The following is a 23,213-nucleotide window of genomic DNA, read 5'->3' on the forward strand; positions in this document are numbered from 1 at the left end:
GGCACATGGGCTTCTCTGGAAATGATGATCATTTCAGTGTATGCAAATGTTGAGTCATTATGTTGTACACCTGAAACTAACATGTCAATTATACCTTAATAAAAACAAACTAAAAGCAAAGCACAGCCAGAATTAAGAACATACACATTGTGTTCAGCTTTCAAATTTGATCAAGTTTATTACAAAATGACAAACTGAATTTTGAGAAAGAGAAATAAATAAATAAAACTATCTCTTCAAATCTGAGGTGTGTACACATTTTTCAACCACAACAAATCTCTAACAAAAAAACCCACTAATTCTTTAGAACTTGAGCACCTTTGTGAAAGATGCAAAAGAGTGTATCTGGTAGACTACCATCTATATAAAAAGAGAGAAAAATAACTGGATAGATGAATAGCTGTATCTGTTGTATAAATTAGTTAGAACATACACTAAGCTGAAAACACTGACTGCTCCAGGAGGGATGTGGACGAATGGGAAGGAGGAAGACTTCTCACTGTTCACTCCTTTGTACTTTTCGATTTCTGAACCAGGGGAATATATTACCTACTAAAAACACAGATTTAAATATTAAAAAACAAAACAAGATCTCCCTTGGCTGTCCAGAGCACACAGGCGAGCTGAGCAGCTCTAAATGAAGGTTTCTTCCTGGCCATGCTTAGCAGTGCTGTGTGACACCTTTGTAGGTGTTCACTATGTTTGCTGCAGCTACCGATGCCTTCCAAGTCTGGGTCACCCTGATGGAGGGTGAGGAGGGCACAGAATCCTAAAGCTGAAAGCGACTCAGGAGACGTCTGGCTCCACCACTGCCGGCAACTGGCTGCTCACTTTGCTGCTGGACATGCTGGTCCTCACACCAGCATGTGGAAGGACGTCAGAGGCTGAGTGCTCAGCCAGAAGGGGGCCCTCAAGGTAGGGCAGTAGATCACGGTGGGCCACAAGGCTAGTTCCAGGCCAGGGCAAGATATGCTGATATACTCAGGAGATCAGCACAAGGAAAAGAGAGGCCTTTTGCAGTCAGAAAGACCTGTGTTTTAGTCTTATGTATGCCACTTATTGACTGTGTGGCCTCAGCTGCATGTCATAACCTCGCCAAGTCTTTTGCCATGAGGATTAAATGATGTAACACATGAAAAGCTTTTATCAATGTCTGACCCCAGTTATTGCTCCATAAAGCCTACTTTCTAAATTTCCGGTTTTAAATTACACAGCTAGGGCTTCCCTGGTGGCGCAGTGGTTGACAGTCTGCCTGCCGATGCAAGGGACACGGGTTCATGTCCCGGTCCGGGAAGACCCCACATGCTGCGGAGCGGCTGGGCCCGTGAGCCATGGCCGCTGAGCCTGCACGTCTGGAGCCTGTGCTCTGCAGCGGGAGAGGCCACAACAGTGAGAGGCCCGCGTACCGCCAAAAAAAAAAAAAAAAAGAATGTAAATTACACAGCTTTACCTGATCTATTTACTTCCACACCTAAAAACTTGGATGGTTCCCTACTCTCTCTTAAATTAAATCTCTAGTAATTGCTAAGGGCCTCACATGCCCCCTTAAGTTGGCACCAGGCTCCATCTCTCCAATCTTCTCCCACCCTTGTATCAGGTACCTTACCTTCCAGCTCAAGAGACACATTATTCACTATCCCAAGACAGGATCTCTGCTTCCTATCCCCAAGTCTTTCCTCATTCCCTAACAACCCAGTAAATAAAAAGATATCTCAATTTAAAAATGGGCAAAGGATCTAATACACATACAGCAAATGGCCAAAAATCACATGAAAAGGTGCTTAACATCATTAGCCACCACGGAAAAGCAAATCAAAACCACAGTGAGATACCACTTCACACTCACTAGGGTGGCTTGAATCAAAAAGACAGATAAGAAAAAAAAAAAAAAAAAAAAGACAGATAAGTGTTTGTGAGGATGTGGAGAAATTTGAACCTTCACACACCACTGGTGAAAATCTAAAACAGTGCAGCCTGCTTGAAATAGTCTGGCACCAGAAATAAACCCACACACCTATGGCCAATTAATCTATGACAAAGGAGGCAAGAATATACAATAAGTTGTATATACAATATACAATAAGTTGTGCTGGGAAAACTGGACAGCTACGTGTAAAAGAATGAAATTAGAACATTCTTTAACACCATACACAAAAATAAACTCAAAATGGATTGAAGTCCTAAATGTAAGACTGGACACTGTAAAACTAGAGGAAAACATAGGCAGAACACTTTTTGACATAAATCGCAGCAATATCATTTTGGAACCGTCTCCTAGAGTAATGGAAATAAAAACAAAAATGGGGCTTCCCTGGTGGCGCGGTGGTTGAGAGGGAGAGGCCACAACAGTGAGAGGCCCGCGTACCGCAAAAAAAAATGAAAAAAAAATCTACAAATGGGAAATAATTAAACTTAAAAGCTTTTGAACAGCAAAGGAAACTAAACAAAATGAAAAGACAACCTACAGAATGGGAGAAAATATTTGCAAACGATGCAACTGACAAGGGATTAATTTCCAAAACATACAAACAGCTCATACAACTCAATATCAAAAAAACAAACAACCCAATCAAAAAATGGGCAGAAGATCCAAATAAACATTTCTCCAAAGAAGTCATACAGATGGCCAACAGGCACATGAAAAAATGCTCAACGTTGCTAATTATTAGAGAAATGAAAATCAACACTACAATAAGGTATCACCTCACACTGGTCAGAATAGCCATCATCAAAAAGTCTACAAAAAATAAATGCTAGAGAAGGTGTGGAGAAAAAGGAACCCTCCTACACAGCTGGTGGGAATGTAAATTGGTACAACCACTATGGACAACAGTATGGAGGTTTCTTAAAAAACTAAAAACAGAGTTACCATATGATCCAGGGATCCCACTCCTGGGCATATATCCAGAGAAAACTATAATTCAAAAAGATACATAAACCCCAACGTCTACTGCAGCACTATTTACAATAGCCAGGTGATGGAAGCAACCTAAGTGTCCATCGACAGATGAATGGATAAAGAAGATATGGCTCATATATATATAATGGAATATTAGTCATAAAAAGAGAATGAAATAATGCCATTTGCAGCAACATGGATAGACTTAGAGATTATCATACTAGGCAAAGTAAGTCAGACAGAGAAAGACAAATATCACATGATACCACCTGTATGTGGAATCTAAAAAAAAAGATACAAATGAACTTATTTACAAAACAGAAGTAGACTCACAGACATAGAAAACAAACTTATGGTTACCAAAGGGGAAAGGGGAGAGGGAGGGATAAATTAGGAGTTTGAGATTAACATATACACACTACTATATATAAAATATATAACTAATAAGGACCTACTGTATAGCACAGGGAACTATACTCAATATTTTGTAATAACCTGTAAGGGAAAAGAATCTGAAAAAGAATATATATATATATTTATGTATAACTGAATCACTTTGCTGTACACCTGAAACTAACAACAGTGTAAATCAACTATATTTCAATAAAAGAAAAAAAAGAAATAGCCTGGCTGTTCCTCAAAATGTTAAACATGGCAATCGGAATTGCTATGAATTGACCCAGCAAGTCTGCTCCTAGGTATATGTATATGCCCCAGAGAAATGAAAGTATAAGTCTACACAAAACTTACAGAGGAATGTTCATAGCAGCATTACTCATAATAACAAAAAGGTGGAAACAATCCAAATATCCATCAAATGATGAATAGATAAATAAAACACAGTATATCCATGCAATGGAATATTATTTGACCACTAAAAGGAATGAAGTACTGCTGCATGTTAAAACATGGATGAACCTGGAAAACATTATTCTAAAGTAAAAGAAACCATGGGACTTCCATGGCAGTCCAGTGGTTAAGACTCCGCGCTTCCACTGCAGGGGGTGCAGGTTAGATCCCTGATCAGGGAACTAAGATCCCACATGCCACATGGCGTGGCCAGAAAAATAAAAAATAAAGTAAAACAAACCAGTCACAAAAGTCCACATATCACATGATTTCACTTCTATGAGGTGTCCAGAATAGGTAAATCTATAGAGACAGAAAGTAGGTTAGCAATTTCAAGGGCAGAGGAGAATGGGGAATAAGGGCTTATGGTGTGGGGTTTCTTTTTGAGGTATGAAAATGTTTTAAAATTGATTGTAGTGATGGTTATACAACTCTGAATATACTAAAAACCAGTGAACTGCACCCTTAAAAAAAAAAAAAAGTAAGAGAAGAAAGTAGGGACTGAACCCAGGCCACGGCAGTGAAAGTGCCAAATCCTAACCACCAGACCACCAGGGAACTCCCAGTAATTTTTAAAATTTAAATTGTATTTAATTTATTAATTTTATTAAATTTTAATCTTCTTGAAGAGATGGGAACATATGTATATGTATAACTGATTCACTTTGTTATAAAGCAGAAACTAACACACCACTGTAAAGCAATTATACTCCATTAAAGATGTTAAAAAATTTTTTAATCTTCTTTATTCTGATATGGCTTTCCTATGTTTATGGTGTTAAAGTGCTCTTTCTTTCATCAAATGACATTAATAGATTGTACTTGATTATTTTTAACACCTATATTAGGCAAAATACAAAAGCTAGCATTCCTACATCGGCGCCCTTGGTCTTTTATTTTTTTTTTATTTTGATTGTGTTCATCAGAGCAAAAGCCTGGAAACCACAGGTCTAGATAACTCACATGCCACTTTACCAATCAGCCCAATACATTCCGGGATATGCATGATGGGTTAAAAAAATGAAATAATTCTAAACCCATAAACTTTTATCTAAACGCAAAGAATGAGTACCTAAAACTTAGAGCAGCACACCTACTGACTCAGAAGATACAGAAGAGATTTAAGTACAAAAACAGCCCTGGAAAAAGATTTTTTTTTTTTTTTTTTTGCGGTACGCAGGCCCCTCACCGCCGCGGCCTCTCCCATTGCAGAGCACAGGCTCCGGACGCGCAGGCTCAGCGGCCATGGCTCACGGGACCAGCCACTCCACGGCATGCGGGATCCCCCCGGACCAGGACACGAACCCGCGTCCCCCACATCGGCAGGCGGACCCCCAACCACTGCGCCACCAGGGAAGCCCAAGATTTTTTTTTTTTTTTTTAATCTCTGGTTCTGACTCTCCTTTTTTCTACAGCATTAACCAGTGTGGCCTCATGCACTTGAGGAACATGGTCCAGCAGAGCCCATCTTTACCATCTCATTCCACACTCTCGGCTGCACACAACCGACAGGTACGGGCACACACACTGCACCCGTCAGGGTCACACTACATCCACAGCATCCCTTCTGCAGTCTCGTCTGTAAAATCTTCCATACAGACCTGGTAATAAGCTTTCTTGATCTCCTTCTGGCTGGCACTTCGGGGCACTCCTAATATCTGGTAATAATCCTCTTTGGCCAAAGGGGCGCTCGTGTGGAAGGAGGCAGTACAAAGAAAAGGGTAACTTTTTACTCCTAAAAAAGAAAAAAGGAAAGAAAATCACTCTGGGAATGTACTCAACAAAAGGAAATTGTGAGCAAACAACCAGCCAGGCTATACCTGTGAAGGAGCAAAGAGGTCACAGCTTTAGGGCCTCTTCTCCTCCTCCAAGCCCACTGGGGACCAAACTCACTGCACTTCAAAAACAGCTAAAGCCACTATAAACGGAGTCTACAAAAAACAGAGTGCTGGGTGGGGCTGATTCTGCTGGATTACACTAGGGCTGTAGCCTCATTATACCTCTAAAGGAACCACCCCCAGATGGGGGCTGCACCTGGGGATGACTGAAAAGGAACAAAGCTCTCCTGTTACACGGCTGGCTGAGCACCCACCATATGCCAAGTGTTCACATAGGCCTTGTCTCACTTAAAGCTTAACAACTCCCAGGTTCTTTCCCTCCACCATGCAACCTTGGATATCTGCTTATGGGGTGGTTTTCAGAGTGTGGTCCCTGGACCAGCAGCATCATCAGCTTGCTGGAAATGTAAATTCTCAGGCCCCACCCAAACCTGAATCCAAAACTCTGGAGGTGGGGTCCAGCAAGCTGTGTCTAACAAGCCCTCCAGCTGATGATTCTGTGGCACACTCAATTTGAGAACCACTGTGCTAAATAAATGGTTCTTGGTCTTTAGAGTCACAGATCTCTTTGAAAGCATCGACCCCTCCCCTAAAAACAATACATATATATAGACACACAAGGTTAAATGGCCCTGTGCCAGAACCTCTGTTTACCCCAGAGCAGACAACCCAAAAGGGATCAAAGCACATGGTAGCCCCGCCTCCATGCCCTGCCCTCCTTTCAGGCCTCCTGCATCAGAAGCTGGGAGGAAAGGCTGACAGACACATCTACTCAACTGCCCTCTGTATGGAGCAGCGAGCTAACTGGACTGTCACCAAGTGAAGGGGGGAGAGCTGCTCTACAACCTGCCTCCTAACCCCCAACCTATCCTGTGACAACTGAAGATGGGGAGGGCAGGGCTGGGAGCAGAAGGGGCCAAGTTATTGCAAAAGAGAGGGCAGGGCCACAAAAGAGAATGAGGATCATGAGGCAGCTCCAGGTTTTTAAGTCAGAGGTTCCCCTGCCAAGGAGAAGCTTCTAGATTCACCACTCATTCATTCAGCAAACACGCCTGCCAGGCACTGGGCTCCTCCCAGGGGACACAGCACGATCTTAATACTGTACTAGGCAATGAGGATACAAGTCTAAGCCAGTGCCCTCGAGGAGCTTACCGCGCAGCAGGGGTGTGTGGGAGGCAGTGTGTGAAGTGATACTAGCACACAGGGACACAGAGTGAGAATACACAAAAGGGTCACCTAGCCAGAGTCTCTCAGCCTCCACACTGTTGACAACAGGATCAGGTTCCTCGTGGGAGGGGGAGGTGGGGGGGCTGTTATGGGCTGAATTGGGTCCTCCCTCCCAAATTCACATGTTGAAGTCCTAACCCCCAGCACTGCAGAACATGACTGTATTTGGAGATGGGGGTCTTTAAAGACAACCCTACCAAAACATTGATCTTGGAATTTTATAGCTTCCCGAACTGTGAAAAAATAATTTTCTATTTTTTTAAGCCACTTAGTCTGTGGTAATTAGTTGTGGCAGCCCTATGTTATCTATTTATAGCCTAACATACCTATGTATTTATTGTAGGATGTGTTAGCAGCATCCCTGGCCAACTAGTTATCAGTAGCACCCCCCAACCCCAAACTGGTAACTAAAACTGCAGATGTTGCCAGATGTCTCCTGGAGGGTAAAATCATCCCCAGGTGAGAACCAGTAAACCCAATCTCAGAAATTCAGAGGTCTTCTAAGGCACCTGCTGTTAAGCTGCAAAAATTAGCTCAGCTAAGGAGGGCTGGAATCCATCCAGATTTATGCCTGTAGTCCTGGCACTGTTTGCAATAGCATCCCCTTTTGCTTTCAAAAGTGCTCCATTCAGCAACTACATCATATGATCACCTTTGGTTTGGAGAAAGTCCTTGTGTAACTGCAGGTTCCATGATATAACTAGAGATTCGAGTGTGTGTGTGTGTGTGTGTGTGTTTGGTGGTGGTGGTGGTGGTGGTGGTGGTGGTGGTGGTAGAGGGGTGGTTACAGATGTTGATGAGGATGATAATTAATAGGGCCTAGGAATAAACAGAAGGGCCTTTGAGTATGCTAAGGAGTCTGGATTTTATCCTGAGGGCAATAGGGAGCCACTGCAAGCATTAAACAGAGAACTGATCAGATTTGCATGAGAAAGAGCTCTCAAACAACAACAACAAGGATTGGGAGACAACTTAAAATTCATGTATGCACAAAAGACAACCCAGGGTGTGGAGCATATCCAGGAAGGGGGCAAGAAAAAGGAAAATCAGGAGAATAAGTAGGAATGGTCAGAACGAATGATAAAATCAGAAGCAGAAAGTAAATCCGTATTTTCAGTATCCTCCATACTTGTTTTCTGTTGCTGCACCCTAGATTTCCTGGAATATGAAAAGTAGACAGTGTGGGAGAGGCAGAGACCACTGCTGTCTTTACCTGGTCAGATTTGAGAAAAACAGCAGAGCTAGTTTCTCAGTGCTCCCATACTCAATCCCCGCTTCACTCCAGGACCGAGGGGTTACCTTGACTTATCCTGTCTGTTTCCCCCACCCCTTCCAATCCAGAAGGCAGAGGCTGGTAGTGGCAAAGGTTCTGGAAGCTGCAGCTTCTACATCATGAGAAGAGAACTCAGGCTTGGGTTAGAACGGGAGACAGTAATGTGCACAACTGCATATAAAGACAAGTACATTTAACTAGCACAAGTTTGATGACTTGACATTATCCCAAAGGCATCAATGATTAGCAATGATTAGCAAGAGTTCACTTAATAGACACATTTTCCCCCGAGATATGACCAATAAATGTCTTGCCCATTTTAGAACAACCCAGAACAGGATTAGCTTCCAAGTCATTCCAAGAATGGCCAACCTTCCACTCTGGGAGAAGATGTGAAATAACTACCTTCCATTCTGGAAGAAAAAGTCAGATTTAAAGTGTTGTTTTTAGGGACCTCCCTGGTGGCGCAGTGGTTAAGAATCCGCCTGCCAATGCAGGGGACACGGGTTCAATCCCTGGTCCAGAAAGATCCCACATGCCACAGAGCAACTAAGCCCGTGCACCACAACTACTGAGCCTGCACTCTATAGCCCACAAACCACAACTACTGAGCCCGCATGACACAACTACTGAAGCCCATGAGCCTAGAGCCCATGCTCCACAACAAGAGAAACCACTGCAATGAGAAGCCTGCGCACCATAACGAAGAGTAATCGCCGCTCGCTGCAACTAGAGAAAGCCTGCGCACAGCAACGAAGACCCAATGCAGCCAAATATAAATAAATAAATAAATTTTTTAAATAAAGTGTTGTTTTTACATCAACTAACTGTACTGCTGGATTTGAGATGAGATCACACACCAACGTTTGGGAGCTGAGATGATGACCTTAGATGTGGTAACAGTGCACCTTGAAGGATGCCACCTCTCACAGGTGTTCAACACCTGTTACAAAACATGCCCATTGTGGGCGCTGGGCTCACTTGGGGAAAAGGACAGCTGACTGCAGTTCCTTAGTAATCACCCCATGCCAGGCTCAGTACTTAGTGCTTGTCTGTCTCTCACACATACACATACACAATTATCAAAAAATGTTCCCAAACCTGGACAAATGTGATATGAACTAATTTAGCTTAATAGGTATCTAAGGAATTAGTAATTGAGCACAAAGATGTAGTCAAATTCTATTCACAACAACCTTGACATTAGAAAACGTTGGCAAAACCTAAGAACGACCACTTTTGCTCATACTGAGAAATACAGCATGACATCAATCCAAATAATCCTGAGGAAACCTGGGCAGACTACTGCTCCATCCATCCATGAGGAAATATAGGTAGCAGGAACAGAATTTAAAAATGTGACCATTCTGGGGCTTCCCTGGTGGCACAGTGGTTGAGAGTCCGCCTGCCGACGCAGGGGACATGGGTTCGTGCCCCGGTCCAGAAGGATCCCACATGCCGCGGAGCAGCTGGGCCCGTGAGCCATGGCCGCTGAGCCTGCGCATCCGGAGCCTGTGCTCTGCAACGGGAGAGGCCACAACAGTGAGAAGCCCGCCTATCGCAAAAAAAAAAAAAAAAAAAAAAAGGGACCATTCTGACCAAAACCACATCCAATCTCTTTGTTCTCTGCTGTATCCCCTGTACCTAGAACAGTACCTAGCATATGACAAGTCCTCAATAAATACCTGTAAATAAAAAAATTTTCAATTAAGGAATGAGAGGCACAAAAGGATTAATTAAATAATCCACCCAGGTCGCACACACATTACTGGAGTAGTGTTCACTGTACAAGGTAATAACAATTACTGATACTTTAATTACTGGCTTTTATGTAAGCATTAAAAATTGGATCTCAATAGGAAATTATCTTGTGTAAATTACCTTGCCAGGATCCTCTAATTAATCATCTTGGTAAGTTTATAGTTTAAATATCATTTGCACAAATTCTAGGGAACACAAACATCTAGCACAATCCAGGCACATCGTTGGTTGTTCACTGTTTCCTCCTTCCTTCCTTATCTCACTATAAGGGAAGTCACCCAACACACAGCATAAGAAACCATCATAGCTAAACACTTAAAAGGATTAATATATACTAATTCAACATCACCTCCAGCAATTAAGAAAGCTGCAGGTTTTGAATCAAGGCTCAACTACTTTCTAGCTTTGCGACATTCTTCAAGTTAACATCTAAGCCTCAATTTTTTAATCTATAAAATAGAATTAATAGCAGTGTTTATTACATGGAAATGATCCATGCCTGGTGCATAGTAAGTGCTCAATATATATTAGTTTGCATCAATGACCAACATAAGAACTTCTTTAATTTATTTTTGAATTTTATTTATTTTTTATACAGCAGGCTCTTATTAGTTATCTACTTTATTCATATTAGTGTATATATGTCAATCAAAAGGGACTTCTAAAAAACAGTATGTCCTTCAATTTACACCATGTGGTGGAGAGCGTGAGCTATGGAAGAACAGCTCTGGATTTGGGACAACTCTCCTTATCTAACTTTATGACCTTGGGCGGGTCAACTCCTCTGCTAGAACCTCAGTTCCCCACTCTTTAAAATGGGGATGATGGGGCTTCCCTGGTGGCGCAGTGGTTGAGAGTCCGCCTGCTGATGCAGGGGACACGGGTTCGTGCCCCGGTCCGGGAAGATCCCACATGCCGCGGAACGGCTGGGCCCGTGAGCCATGGCCGCTGAGCCTGCGCGTCCGGAGCCTGTGCTCCGCAACGGGAGAGGCCACAACAGTGAGAGGCCCGCCTACCGCAAAACAAAAACAAAAACAAAATAAAATGGGGATGATGAGCCCCACCTTATAGGGTTGTTGTTACCATCAAGTAAGAAGAAGCACAAAGTGCCCAGCTAGCCCATGAGCAGGTACTCACCGAATGGCAGTTACCTCTTCCCTTCCATTACAGGCTAGAAGGTAGAGGGAACGGAAAGGAATTGGGCAGGAGAGCAGCGGCAGGCCGGAAACAGGCCTCCAGAAATGTTTACAGAGAGGTGAAGGTTCACGGCTTCGGGGCGTTTCATCCCCGCACGCCGGAGGCTCCACGCAGCTCTCCCTCTTTTACCACCTCTGAGTAGCCATTTGGGTCTCTCTGCCTCACTGCTGGCCCATCTCCCCCAATTGATTCTGCATGTAGATCAGAAGACACGCTCCACGCCGCTACCGCCGTAGTCGGAGCGAAGCGAGTCACTCCTTTCCAAGCCTTGGAGCCCCTCACTCAGGCGCTGGAGCCTGCACTCACCAGTGAGGCTGACACCCGGTCTCAATGTCAGCAGCGCCCCGGGACCGCGAGCTCCCAGGGAAGGCGCAAAGGCTGGGACGCTCAGACTGCGGCCCAGCGACGCCCCCACCACGCCCCCCATGGGCGGCCGAGCCCCCCTCCGCGCTGCAGCCGGCAGCCGCGGAGTCCCCACGGCCACCAGCAACCAGCGTGTAGAGCACCGCGCCGCCATCTTGGCCCGGGGACACTGCGCCTGCGCCACCCGGCTCAAGGCGGCCTCACGCGGACTACGCACGCGCGCAGAGCCGGCACTTCTGGGGGCGGGGCCCGCTGCGTTCACTCGCGGGGAGAGTGAGGGAGACACAAGCACACACCCGGGCGCACGCGCGCGCGTCCGCACCCAATGCGCTTTCTTCGTAGCAGACGCCGAAATGATGTTTGCTCTAAAAACTGCTAATAGGTAACTTGCCTTGAAGAGCCTAGTCATTCTGTGTTGGACGATCAATACTGTACCTTATCTGTATAAGGGCGTGGTTGAGTGCAGCCTAATGTAACTGGTCTGAGGGGCCCGGCAAGGGGCGGGACTACAAACCCCGGCGTGCAATGCGGCCGTCAGTAGCGCAGATCTCAGCATGCAGCGCGCGGCTTCCTTCCTCCTGACCCTGAGTCTTAGGTCTCCTTGCTTGAGGCTTACTCAACCGGCGTCGGCGCAAGCGGCTGCGGTCTCTGCCCTACTCCCAGATCCAGGCCTCAAGCTCACTCTCCCTCTGGATGATTCCCCACGAAAAGAACTTTGATCGCTCAGCTCTCTCCTAAGCGTATTTGTCTTTTCCAAACCGGTAGTGAACTTGGCGGTCGCTGAATGTGAGCCGAGCTACCCGAAAACGAATTTAATAAACGTTTTGGGCACCTATTAGGTGTCCCGCGCGTTCTAGAATGTCGAGGATGCAATGATGAATGACATACCACCCCTACTTTGGAGGACCTCACGATGAGTCGAGAGACAGGCTCCTTGGCAACTAAGATAATGTGATCAGTGCTATTGTAGGTATAAACAGTGTTACAGGCACACAGGTGAGGAGTTTCTCAAATAGGTCGGGGGCATTGGGGTGTCAGGGAAGGCATCTGAGAGGTAACATTCGAGTTGGACTTTGGTGAAAAGTGTGTCAGGTAGCGGTGGAGGGGAAGAGTATTCTAAGCAGCAAGAACTTCAAAAGCAGATGTGAAAGTGCTTGCCCCGTACGCTCTAAACTTGGGGTGTGTGACTGGAGATGAGGCTGGAAAGATAAACCTGGCCTGGTAAGTCCTGTAGAGGGGTTTCTGCTTTCACATTCCCACCGCCACCACCCCTAACAATAGAAAGGTAACCTGAGGGCTCATGGATGAATTTAAGATGGTCTGTGCTCCTTGCCCCTTCCCCCATTATACATGAAATTTTTGTGTATGTGGATATAAATCTGGGGAAATATCCATAGCTTTCATCAATCAAATTCTCCACAGGCTCTGAAATTGAAAGAAGGTTAAAAACCACTGGTCCAGTGAAGAAGAGTTATGAGGCTGTTGTAAACTGCAAGAAATAGTTGAGAGTTTGCGCTAGGAAATGTAGAAGACTGAGGTGAGCAAGGGACGTTCTAGAGAAACAGGAAAAGGCTGTCCATGGGATGGGAAGTGGGGAAAAGAGTTTGTTTAATATTTAAATGTCTCCAGCATAGTGCTTAAGCTTATGGGCTGTGGAGTCAGACTGCCTGGGACTGAATCCCAGCTCAGCTGTGTGTCCTTGGACAACTTACTTTACCTCTCTGTGCCTCAGTTTCCTTTCTCTTGTTTTTTTGGCTGCGCCATGCGGCACACAAAATCTTAGTTTCCTGACCAGGTATCAAACCTGTGCCCGCTGCAGTGGAAATGTGGAGTCTTAACCATTGGACCAGACCACCAGGGAAGTCCCTCAGTTCCCTTTCTCTAAAATGGGGCATAATAGTAACTACCTCAAAGGATCATCTGAGGACAGAGTGAGATAATCCATGTAAAGCCTTCATACTGTACTTGGCACATAGTAAGTGCTCAATATATGTCAGTCCTATGTGCCAGGCTCTATGCTAAGCACTGGAACTCCAAGGAGAATGCAGACAGTTACTTGCCCAAAGGGATCCCAAAACCTAAGGGGAGGGGGGAGGGTGCTGGATGAGAAGTATAGCTTTCAGGAATAAAAGCTGAGAACAAGAGCCAAAGGGATTTTAATTTACCACCTCAGAGTGAGTTAGGAACTAGAGGAGGGCTCACTAATATGAAAACTTTGTCAGCTTTGTAACTTCCTCACTTTTTTGTATTTTAGTACCAGCCCCTCCCCCCATCTACTTCCCCACAGTGATTAACAGTGAAGATCCTCCACACCGAAAGTGGGTGTGTGTTCTTGTTTTTGGGGATAGCAGGAAGGCTGATTGTTGGGGAGGCCATAGGGAATGGAGTGGTGAGGGTGACTACTAAAGGAGGGGAAAAAGGCCCAGGAGAGAACACGGAAGCCTCTGGCAAGACTCCCTGGTGAGAGCAGCCTAGGGCTATGCCTGCTTTCTCTCACTGCTAGTCACCATAGAAAAACAAGAGATGATACAGTTACTAAACGAGTAGATTACAAAGCTTTGGAAATCTCCACAGCAGTGGTCCTTGGTCTGTGCTTCCTGAATCATCTTGAGTCGATGGTTGTTTGGAGACAATGAATATGCTTTTTTTATGTTCTCCAAACAATAGTCATGCCAAGCTAAAAATCCCAGGAAAGAAGCAGTTTTGGGGGAAAAAGATAATGAGTTATTATTACTTGGACTGAACACCCCTGAGATATTGATGGGACCAATTTCAGGCAATTGGTGGCTATGCAGAGATTGGAAAACTTTGGCTGTGCTAAGAACAGTCTCCAGCTCACAAAGAACTTTCTCATGTTTTCTATCTTGATACAATCACAACCCTGTGGGTTAGTAGGGCAGAGGCTATTCCCATTTTTACAAATGGACCCCTCACCCTCACCACAAAATAACACCAAAATAAGCTCTGAAAAGTGAAAAGACTTGTCCAAGTTCACACAGCTGGTGAGTGGGTGAACTAAGATCTTTTAACAGCAAAACTAGAGCCCTTCTCTTTAAACCATGAGCCTTGGTAAATTGTGATCAGTAGATCCCAGTCATATAACCCTGGATAGTTTACAAAGCACTTCCTCATGCAGAATTTCATTTGCTTTTTACAACAAAAGGAGAGGGGCAGGGCAAGTATTTATTACCACCCTCACCTACAGATGATTTCACCATCACCCAAGGACTTCAGCTGTGACCGAACACAAATGCATCCATCCCAGGCTGTGGCTAAAAACTGGGATGAGCACACAGGCGACACCTACCCACACTTTCAGGCAAAATATGTCCTGGGTCTCCTTCCCCGCTTCCCCCCCCCCACCCCGGCCCCTTCTCTGGTCTAAAGCCAAAAACTTCAGCTTTAAGGAGAAACAAATGTTTTGCAAAAGGCAGACAAGTTTCGCAAGCATCTTCCTGTCTACACTTCTCATTTTACTATTCTACTGCTCCCTTTCTGGCTCTCCTGAGGTGGGGAGATCTGGGAGCACTAGCAGAGAATTTAAGTGTGGTCCTCCAGCATGCTGGGCTGAAGGCAAAGGGAGACTAGAAGGTCTACCCTGTGATTTCCAGTGGACATTGGGCTTCTGAGGTACTATGGGACTGCCCAAGTCCACGGCTACATGATGGGACCGCTGCTCCTTCTCCATATGAGTGAGGAGCCCTTCCCAGGAGGGCAGAAGGGCCTAAGCCTTCAGAGGCAATACAAGCAAGGTCACAATTTCTCTAGTTGTGGCATTTCCTTTCCTCCCCAAGAGAGTATGGGACAATTCCGAGGGAGTGTGGAATGTGGGACCCAGATGTTCCCAGGCATGACCTCTGCAGTGGGTGCAGTTTCCTGCAGTAGAAGATGAACTATATCCTTGCCTGGCTCACCTGGGTATTCCCCCCAACAGGACTTTCAGGCTAATGATTTCCTAAAAGCCCCTTTAAAAAAAACACAAGTTGTCTCAGCTCCCAGCTAAATACTCTTCTGCCCAAGCTAGGCTTAAACTTAAGCAATGTTTCACAAACCTGAGAAATGAAAGGAACTCCTAAAGAAAAAAAAGAACCACAGATGCTGAGAATAAAGCTGTGGATCTCCTGGTGATCAGTAGACTCCAAAGTGAAAAACATCACCTTAGTAAATGACAGTCTTTTCTATGGAAATGTCCTTTAGTTGTGAATTATCACCACAAAAATTAAATTTTGTGTTTCTGTTAAAATATTTTGGGGACTTCCCTGGCAGTCCAGTGGTTAAGACCCCGTGCTTCCATTGCAGGGGGCACAGGTTAGATCCCTGGTTGGGGGAACTAAGATCCTGCATACCACGCGGCATGGCCAAAAAATATATATATAAATAGTTTGCAAGTTATTGTAAAAAAAAAAAAAGCAGAACAAATCACTAGATGTAGTAAAACTTCAGAGCCCCGAGACTACATGGGTACACCTCCATAAACAACAAAATAATAATACAAGGTGCACTGTCATGTTTTTCTCCATTTTTGAAATGTATTTTGTTGCTTAATTGTTCATTTCCTGTGCTGAAATAATTACACGTGCCTTTGTGTATTTTAATAAACAACCATTTCAGGGGCAGATAACTAGATCTAAATAATTTGTCATTGGCACTGAAGCTGGCCTCATGCCTCCCTCTCTTGCAAAAATTCTAATTTATGGAAACAACTGACTTTACAGAAGATTGAGGGAACACCATGTCAGAAAATTACTCTCTTTGGAATCACAGCTGAAAATAAAGATGCATCCTAAGGCTCTTTAATGCTTTTGTGTGGTCTTTTTTGCTTTCTTCTTGCTCGTCCCTTTTCTTTCTGCTGATGTCTCTTCCTTTGGTTACACGAAGTGTTTTGAGTTTTCTAGAATGAGGACCTCACTATAATGGACTCCCAAATTTTTGTTCATTATTAATTACTCTTGGAAATAGGACCTGTGAAATTGAAATCATCCTGCCAGTCACCAAGCTAACCAGACATCCGCCCTATTGAAATCTAATCCACGTTTTGATAGGCTGCCTTTTAAGGTAGAGGGGTGTCTTCCTGTGTCCTTATAGACAGACAGTGAAATGGGGTTTCTAGGAGTGCAAAGAGACAAAGCTGTCAATTCATAGGCCTGAGGGGCTGGAAGAAATCTTGGAGGCTGTCAGTTCAACTTTGCAATCCATGAAGTAATTTATTCTGCTCAAGTCTGCAGCAGCCTTAGAGCTCTGAACTCTACTAAAATTATTCTCCAGTGATCACTCAGCCAGAATGGACCTGGGAACACGTGAGATGGTCATTCTCTGGGCCTTGATGATGTCCCTCTGGCCCTTCCGTCTCCCCTGCTGTGGAGCTCAGGTTCATCACTATGGCAATGGAAAAGTTGACATTCTTCTACTCTGATTCCACCAGCCCCCAGTTTGTGGCAATAGTCACATGACCCAGCACAGCCAGGGGCATGGCCTCTTTCTCTCCTGGGAGAGAAGGTCAGGGGATCACAAACCCAGGTGCCAGGACCAGACAGGTAAAGCACAAGAGTGGAGTGGCCGTGCATAAGACCACAGGGGCTGGGACTTCCCTGGTGGCATAGTGGTTAAGAATCCACCTGCCAGGGGCTTCCCTAGTGGCGCAGTAGTTGAGAGTCCACCTGCCGATGCAGGGGACGCGGGTTCGTGCCCCGGTCCGGGAAGATCCCACATGCCGCGGGGTGGCTGGGCCCGTGAGCTGTGGCCGCTGAGCCTGCGCGTCCGGAGCCTGTGCTCCGCAGCAGGAGAGGCCACGGCAGTGAGAGGCCCACATATCGCAAAAAAAAAAAAAAAAAAAAAAAAAAAGAATCCACCTGCCAATGCGGGGGACACAGGTTTGAGCCCTGGTTCAGGAAGAACCCACATGCCGTGGAACAACTAAGCCTGTGTGCCACAACTACTGAGCCTGTGCTCTAGGGCCCGCGAGCCACAACTACTGAAGCCCGGGCGCCTAGAGCCTGTGCTCCGCAACTAGAGAAGCCACGACAGTGAGAACCCCACACACCCCAATCGAGAGTAGCCCCAGCTTGCTGCAACTAGAGAAAACCCGTGGGCAGCAACGAAGATCCAGCGCAGCCAAAAGTAATCAACTAAAGATCCCACATGCCAAATGGAGATCTTGCATGCGGCAGTGAAGATCCCATGTGCCTCAACTAAGACCCTACGCAGCCAAATAAATAAATAAATATTTTTTAAAAAGTGGCAGTTGCTGTCAGCTCCAGCACATTTTAGCCACATAGGGATGTGGACCTAGTGTTGCCAGATCTTTCAGTTTTTCAAGAGATCTGAAATCCAAACTTTTTTGAAGCTTCCCAATTTTTAAAACACCATGTGAACCACTAAAACATATCTGTAGACCAGATTTAGCCCATGGCATATCCATTTGTTACCTCTGGGGGTTAAAGGCTTTCTCGCTTTCTGACTGTGCCCATTTAGGCCCATCTGACATAATGGTACATTTAAGAAAACACAAGTAATTCAGGGATAACAATGAAGTGACATCAAGCAAATCTGGGAGGTTTACAATGAACTTTTGCAGTAGGTGTATAGTTGATTTATATTTTTTTTATTGTGGGAAAATGCACATAATAAAATTTAACATCTTAACTATTTTAAGGGCACAGTTCAGTGGTATTAAATATATGTATAATTTTGTGCAACCATCACCACCATCCGTCTCCAAACTCTTTTCATCCTGTAAGACTGAAACTCTATACCCATTAAACTCCCCACTTCCTCCTCCCCCAGCCCCTGGCAACCACCATTCTACTTTCCATCTCTATGATTTTGAGTACTATAAGTACCACATAAATGGAATCGTACAGTATTTATCTTTTTGTTCTCAAGTTTCATCTATGCCTAATGAAAACTGCATCTTGCAGATTTTCTTTCCTTTTTCTTTTTGGCTGTGCCATGAGGCTTGTGGAATTTTAGTTCCCCAACCAGGGATCCAACCCCGGCCCTCAGCAGGGAAAGTGAAGAGTCCCAGCCACTGGACTGCCACAGAATTCCCAATTGTCTTTTTTTTAAATTTATCTTATTTATTTATTTTTGGCCGCGTTGGGTCTTCATTGCTGCACACGGGCTTTCTCTAGTTGCGGCAAGTGGGGGTTACTCTTTGTTGCGGTGCATGGGCTTCTCATTGCGGTGGCTTCTCTTGTTGCAGAGCACAGGCTCTAGGTGCGAGGGCTTCAGCAGTTGTGGCACTTGGGCTCAGTAGTTGTGGCTTATGGGCTCTAGAGTGCAGGCTCAGTAGTTGTGGTGCACGGGCTTAGTTGTTTCGAGGCATGTGGGATCTTCCCAGACCAGGGCTCAAACCTGTGTCCCCTGCATTGGCAGGAGGATTCTTAACCACTGTGCCACCAGGGAAGCCCCCCAATTGTCTTTCTTTTTAAAAGCTAATTACTTTAAACAATATTCCAATGAATGTATATACCACATTTTGATTATCCACTCATCCATCAATGTACATTTGGATTCTTCCATGTTTTAGCTATTGTGAATAATGCTGCTATGAACGTAGGTGTGCAAATATTTCTTTGTGACTCTGTTTTCAATTCTTTTGGGTATGTACCCAAAAGTGAAATTCTTGGATCATGTGGCCGTTTTATTTTAATTTTTTAAGGAACTGTCATAAAGTTTTTCACAGTGTCTACACCATTTTACATTCCCAATGTACCAAGCACGTACAAGGGTTCCAATTACTCTAAATCCTCTTCAAGGCTTCTTACTTTCTGTTTTTCTGGATTTTGTTTCTCGTTTTGTTTTGTTTTTGATAGTAGCTATCCTACTGGGTGTGAAGTGTTAACTTATTGTAGTCTTGATTTGCATTTCTCTGATGAGTAGTGATGTTGAGCATCTTTTCATGTGCTAATTGGCCATGTGTATATCTTCTTTGGAGCAATATCTATCAAGTCCTTTGCTCATTCTTAGGTAGGTTAGGGCTTCCCAGGTGGCGCAGTGGTTGAGAGTCCACCTGCCGATGCGGGGGTAGCGAGTTCATTCCCCGGTCTGGGAAGATGCCGCGGAGCGGCTGGGTCCCTGAGCCATGGCCGCTGAGCCTGCGCATCCGGAACCTGTACTCTGCAACGGGAGAGGCCACAGCAGTGAGAGGCCCGCGTACCGGAAATAAATAAAGTTAGGTAGGTTTTTTCTTTAAAACTTTTTTTTTTTTTTTTTTTTTTTTTTGCAGTACGCGGGCCTCTCACTGTTGTGGCCTCTCCCGTTGCAGAGCACAGGCTCCGGACGTGCTGGCTCACGGGCCCAGCCGCTTCGCAGCATGTGGGAGCTTCCCGGACCGGGGCACGAACCCATGTCCCCTGCATCAGCAGGTGGACTCTCAACCACTGCGCCACCAGGGGAGCCCAAAACTTTTTAAAAATATCAATTTATTTTCCTTATTTTTTTGGCTGTGTCAGGTGTTAGTTGCAGCACACGGGATCTTCGTCGAGATTATGGAGCGTGGTCTCTGCTGTGTTCAGGCTTCTCTCTAGTTGTGGTATGCGGGGTTTTCTCCTCTAGTTGTAGTGGGATGGCTCCAGGGCACGTGGGCCCTGCAGTTTGCCGCACGTGAGCTCTCTTGTTGAGGGGTGTGAGCTCAATAGTGTGGCACGCAGGCTTAGTTGCCCCGCGGCATGTGGGATCTTAGTTCCCCAGTCAGGGATCAAACCCTTGTCCCCTGAATTGGAAGGCAGATTCTTTACCACTGGACCACCAGGGAAGTCCCTAGGTAGGTTTTTTGTTGTCGTTAAGTTTTAGGAGTTCTTTATATATTCTGGATATTAATCCCTTATCAGATCTATGATTTGCAGATATTTTCTCCCACCCTGTGGGTTGCCTTTCACTCTGCTGACAGTATCTCTCTCTTTTTTAAAAAAATAAATTTATTTATTTTTGGCTGCGTTGGGTCTTCATTGCTGCGCGCGGGCTTTCTCTAGTTGCGGTGAGCAGAAGATACTCTTCATTGCGGTGCGCGGGCTTCTCATTGCGATGGCTTCTTTTTTTTTATTTTTTTTTTTTTAATTTTTTTTTAATTTTTTTGCCATACGCGGGCCTCTCACTGTTGTGGCCTCTCCCCTTGCGGAGCACAGGCTCCGGACGCGCAGGCTCAGCGGCCATGGCTCACGGGCCCAGCCGCTCCGCGGCATGTGGGATCTTCCCGGACCGGGGCAAACCCGCGTCCCCTGCATCGGCAGGCGGACTCTCAACCACTGCGCCACCAGGGAAGCCCGCGATGGCTTCTCTTGTTGTAGAGCACGGGCTCTAGGCGTGCGCACTTCAGTAATTGTGGCTCACGGGCTCTAGAGCACAGGCTCAGTAGTTGTGGAGCACGGGCTTAGTTGCTCCGCGGCATGTGGGATCTTCCCGGACCAGGGCTCAAACCCGTGTCCCTTGCATTGGCAGGCAGATTCTTAACCACTGCCTGTCAGGAAGCCCCTGACAGTGTCTTTTGATGCACAAATTAAAAAAATTCTTATGAAGTCCAATCTATTTTTTCTTTTTTGCCTGTACCTTTGGTGTCATATCCAAAAATTCATTGCCAAATCCGATGTTGTGAAGCTTTTGCTTTTTTCTTACGAATGAAGCAATTTATTAACCCAGCATCATTTGTTCTAACGCTTCTTGTTGGCAGCTGCCACCTGTCCAGCGATTCCGTCCAGATCTCTCTGTCCGTGAGGTGTTAGTTTGAAGCCCCCATCTTGGTCCTTTTCCACCATTTTCAGCCCATCCAGGGCTTGGAGGACCCGACGGGCCACGCTCTTGGAGCCTCTGCTGAAGTGGCTGGGCATGACACCATGTCTCTGATGCCCCTCATAGATCTTGGTCATGGAACCAACCCCAGCGCCGCCCTGGAAGTACAGGTGCCATGCTGTGGAAGCAGCTTGTGTGTAGAACCAGTTCTCATCGTAGGGAGAGAGCTCTCTATGCTTGACCAGCTTGACAGTGTCCACCCATTCAGGGACTTTTAGCTTCCCGGACTTTTTTTTTTGCAGTACGCGGGCCTCTCACTGCTGTGGCCTCTCCCGCTGCAGAGCACAGGCTCCGGACGCGCAGGCTCAGCGGCCATGGCTCACGGGCCCAGCCGCTCCGCGGCATGTGGGATCTTCCCGTACCAGGGCACGAACCCGTGTCCCCTGCATCGGGAGATGGACTCTCAACCACTGCGCCACCAGGGAAGCCCTTCCCGGACTTTTTGAGGAAGGCTGCCAGAGCTCTGACGAACTCCTGCTGGTTCACGTCTTTTACAGTATCTCCAGGCATCGTGCAGCCTCCAAGCTGCCAGCCAGGGGAAAGGTTGTTGTGAAGCTTTTTCCCCATGTTTTCTTCTAAGAATTTTATAGTTTTAGGTCTACAGTTGATTTATATTTGAACCATAATACATAATGTCTGAATGTCCCCGTACTGGAAAGTTATGTCAAATACAGTTGATGCAAATAGGGGTTACTGCATACTGTAGAATTAACCAAACAACCAACAGTAAGTAAAGGATGATAATAAACTTTTAGTAGGACTTCCCTGGTGGTCCAGTGGGTAAGACTCTGTGCTCCCAACGGAGGGGGCCTGGGTTCGATCCTTGGTCAGGGAATTAGATCCCGCACAAATGCTGCAACTAAGAAGTCCACACACCGCAACTAAAGATTCCTCGTGCCGCAACTAAGACCCATTGCAACCCAAATAAATAAATATTTTTAAAAAACCCTAACTTTTGGGCTTCCCTGGTGGCGCAGTGGTTGAGAGTCCGCCTGCCGATGCAGGGGACGCGGGTTCGTGCCCCGATCCGGGAAGATCCCACATGCCGCGGAGCGGCTGGGCCCGTGAGCCATGGCTGCTGAGCTTGTGCGTCCGGAGCCTGTGCTCCACAACGGGAGAGGCCACAACAGTGAGAGGCCCGCGTACAGGAAAAAAAAAAAAAAAAAAAAAACCCTAACTTTTAGTAACTGTAATTCTAAAAACAATATCTGGTATGGAGGTCCCTCCGAAAATTTGAAATAGAACTACCATATGCTCCAACAATCCCACTTCTGGGTATATATCCAAAAGTATTGAAAGCAGAGTCCAGAAGAGATATTTGCACAGCCATGTTCTTAGAAGCATTACTCACAATAGCCAAGAGGTGGGTGAACCCAAGTAACCATTGATGGACAAACGAATAAACAAAATGTGGTAAATACATGCAACAGAATATTATCCAGTCTTAAGAAGGATGGAAATTCTGCCACATGCTACAGCAGGGATGAGCCTTGAGGACATTACTGAAATAAGCCAGTCACAAAAGGACAAATGGTGCATGATTCCACTTATATTTGGTATCTAAAGTAGTCAAATTCATAGAAACAGGAAGCAGAATGATGATTACTATGGGTTGGGGAGAAGGGGAAATGGGGAGCTGTTGCTTAATGGCTATAGTTCCAGCTTTGCTTGAAAAAGTTCTGGATATCTGTTGCACAACACTGTGAATGTCTTTAACACTCCTGAACTCTACAGGTAAAAATGTTAGATTTTATATGTTTTTTTGTCACAATTAAAAAAAAGAAAAGCATAAGCGACACCTGCAGTAACTGAACACCACACGAACTCAAGACTGTACTGATGGTGCCTTTTCCAAAGCTGCTGGAATTCCAGAGTCTGAAGAGTATGTGCCATGGGAAAGCTGAACTCCAGTGGCTGCCAGACTGCTTGGAATTCCAAATCCCAGGCCTCAGTCAACCCTACTGCCAGTCTATCTTTAGTTTATTGAGATCAAAGGCGCTCTTAACTCAGTAAGGGCCCC

The 23,213-nt window shown here is 45.5% G+C and overlaps 2 protein-coding genes across 4 annotated transcripts in view; both read right to left on the minus strand.

The window, feature by feature from the left end:
• DNAJA3 (DnaJ heat shock protein family (Hsp40) member A3) overlaps nt 1–11,562 on the minus strand; it is a 31,031-nt gene extending 19,469 nt beyond the window's left edge. The window contains exons 1-2 of one of the 3 annotated variants that reach the window (XM_065892058.1): nt 11,351–11,562; nt 5,350–5,483 (exon numbers count right to left, since the gene is read on the minus strand). In XM_065892058.1, the coding sequence (XP_065748130.1) occupies nt 5,350–5,483; nt 11,351–11,561 (345 nt within the window). In that variant the 5' untranslated portion in view covers nt 11,562. The remainder of the gene's footprint in view (nt 1–5,349; nt 5,484–11,350) is intronic. The other 2 variants (XM_065892057.1, XM_065892059.1) reach the window with 2 other exon arrangements.
• A 9,492-nt stretch (nt 11,563–21,054) lies between these two features.
• Nucleotides 21,055–21,703, minus strand: LOC136135237 (small ribosomal subunit protein eS19-like). Its single transcript, XM_065893136.1, has 3 exons — nt 21,633–21,703; nt 21,595; nt 21,055–21,420 (listed from the first exon to the last, which is right to left on the minus strand). The coding sequence occupies exons 1-3, from the start codon at nt 21,701–21,703 to the stop codon at nt 21,055–21,057; spliced, it is 438 nt and encodes a 145-aa protein (XP_065749208.1).
• Nucleotides 21,704–23,213: the final 1,510 nt, after the last annotated feature.

The sequence above is a fragment of the Phocoena phocoena genome, chromosome 15 (assembly GCF_963924675.1).
Source record: "Phocoena phocoena chromosome 15, mPhoPho1.1, whole genome shotgun sequence".
Classification (NCBI taxonomy): domain Eukaryota; kingdom Metazoa; phylum Chordata; class Mammalia; order Artiodactyla; family Phocoenidae; genus Phocoena; species Phocoena phocoena.

Coding starts and splice junctions, on each gene's coding strand:
- LOC136135237 (XM_065893136.1), bottom strand. CDS start 21,703: ATGCCTGGAGATACTGTAAAAGACGTGAACCAGCAGGAGTTCGTCAGA.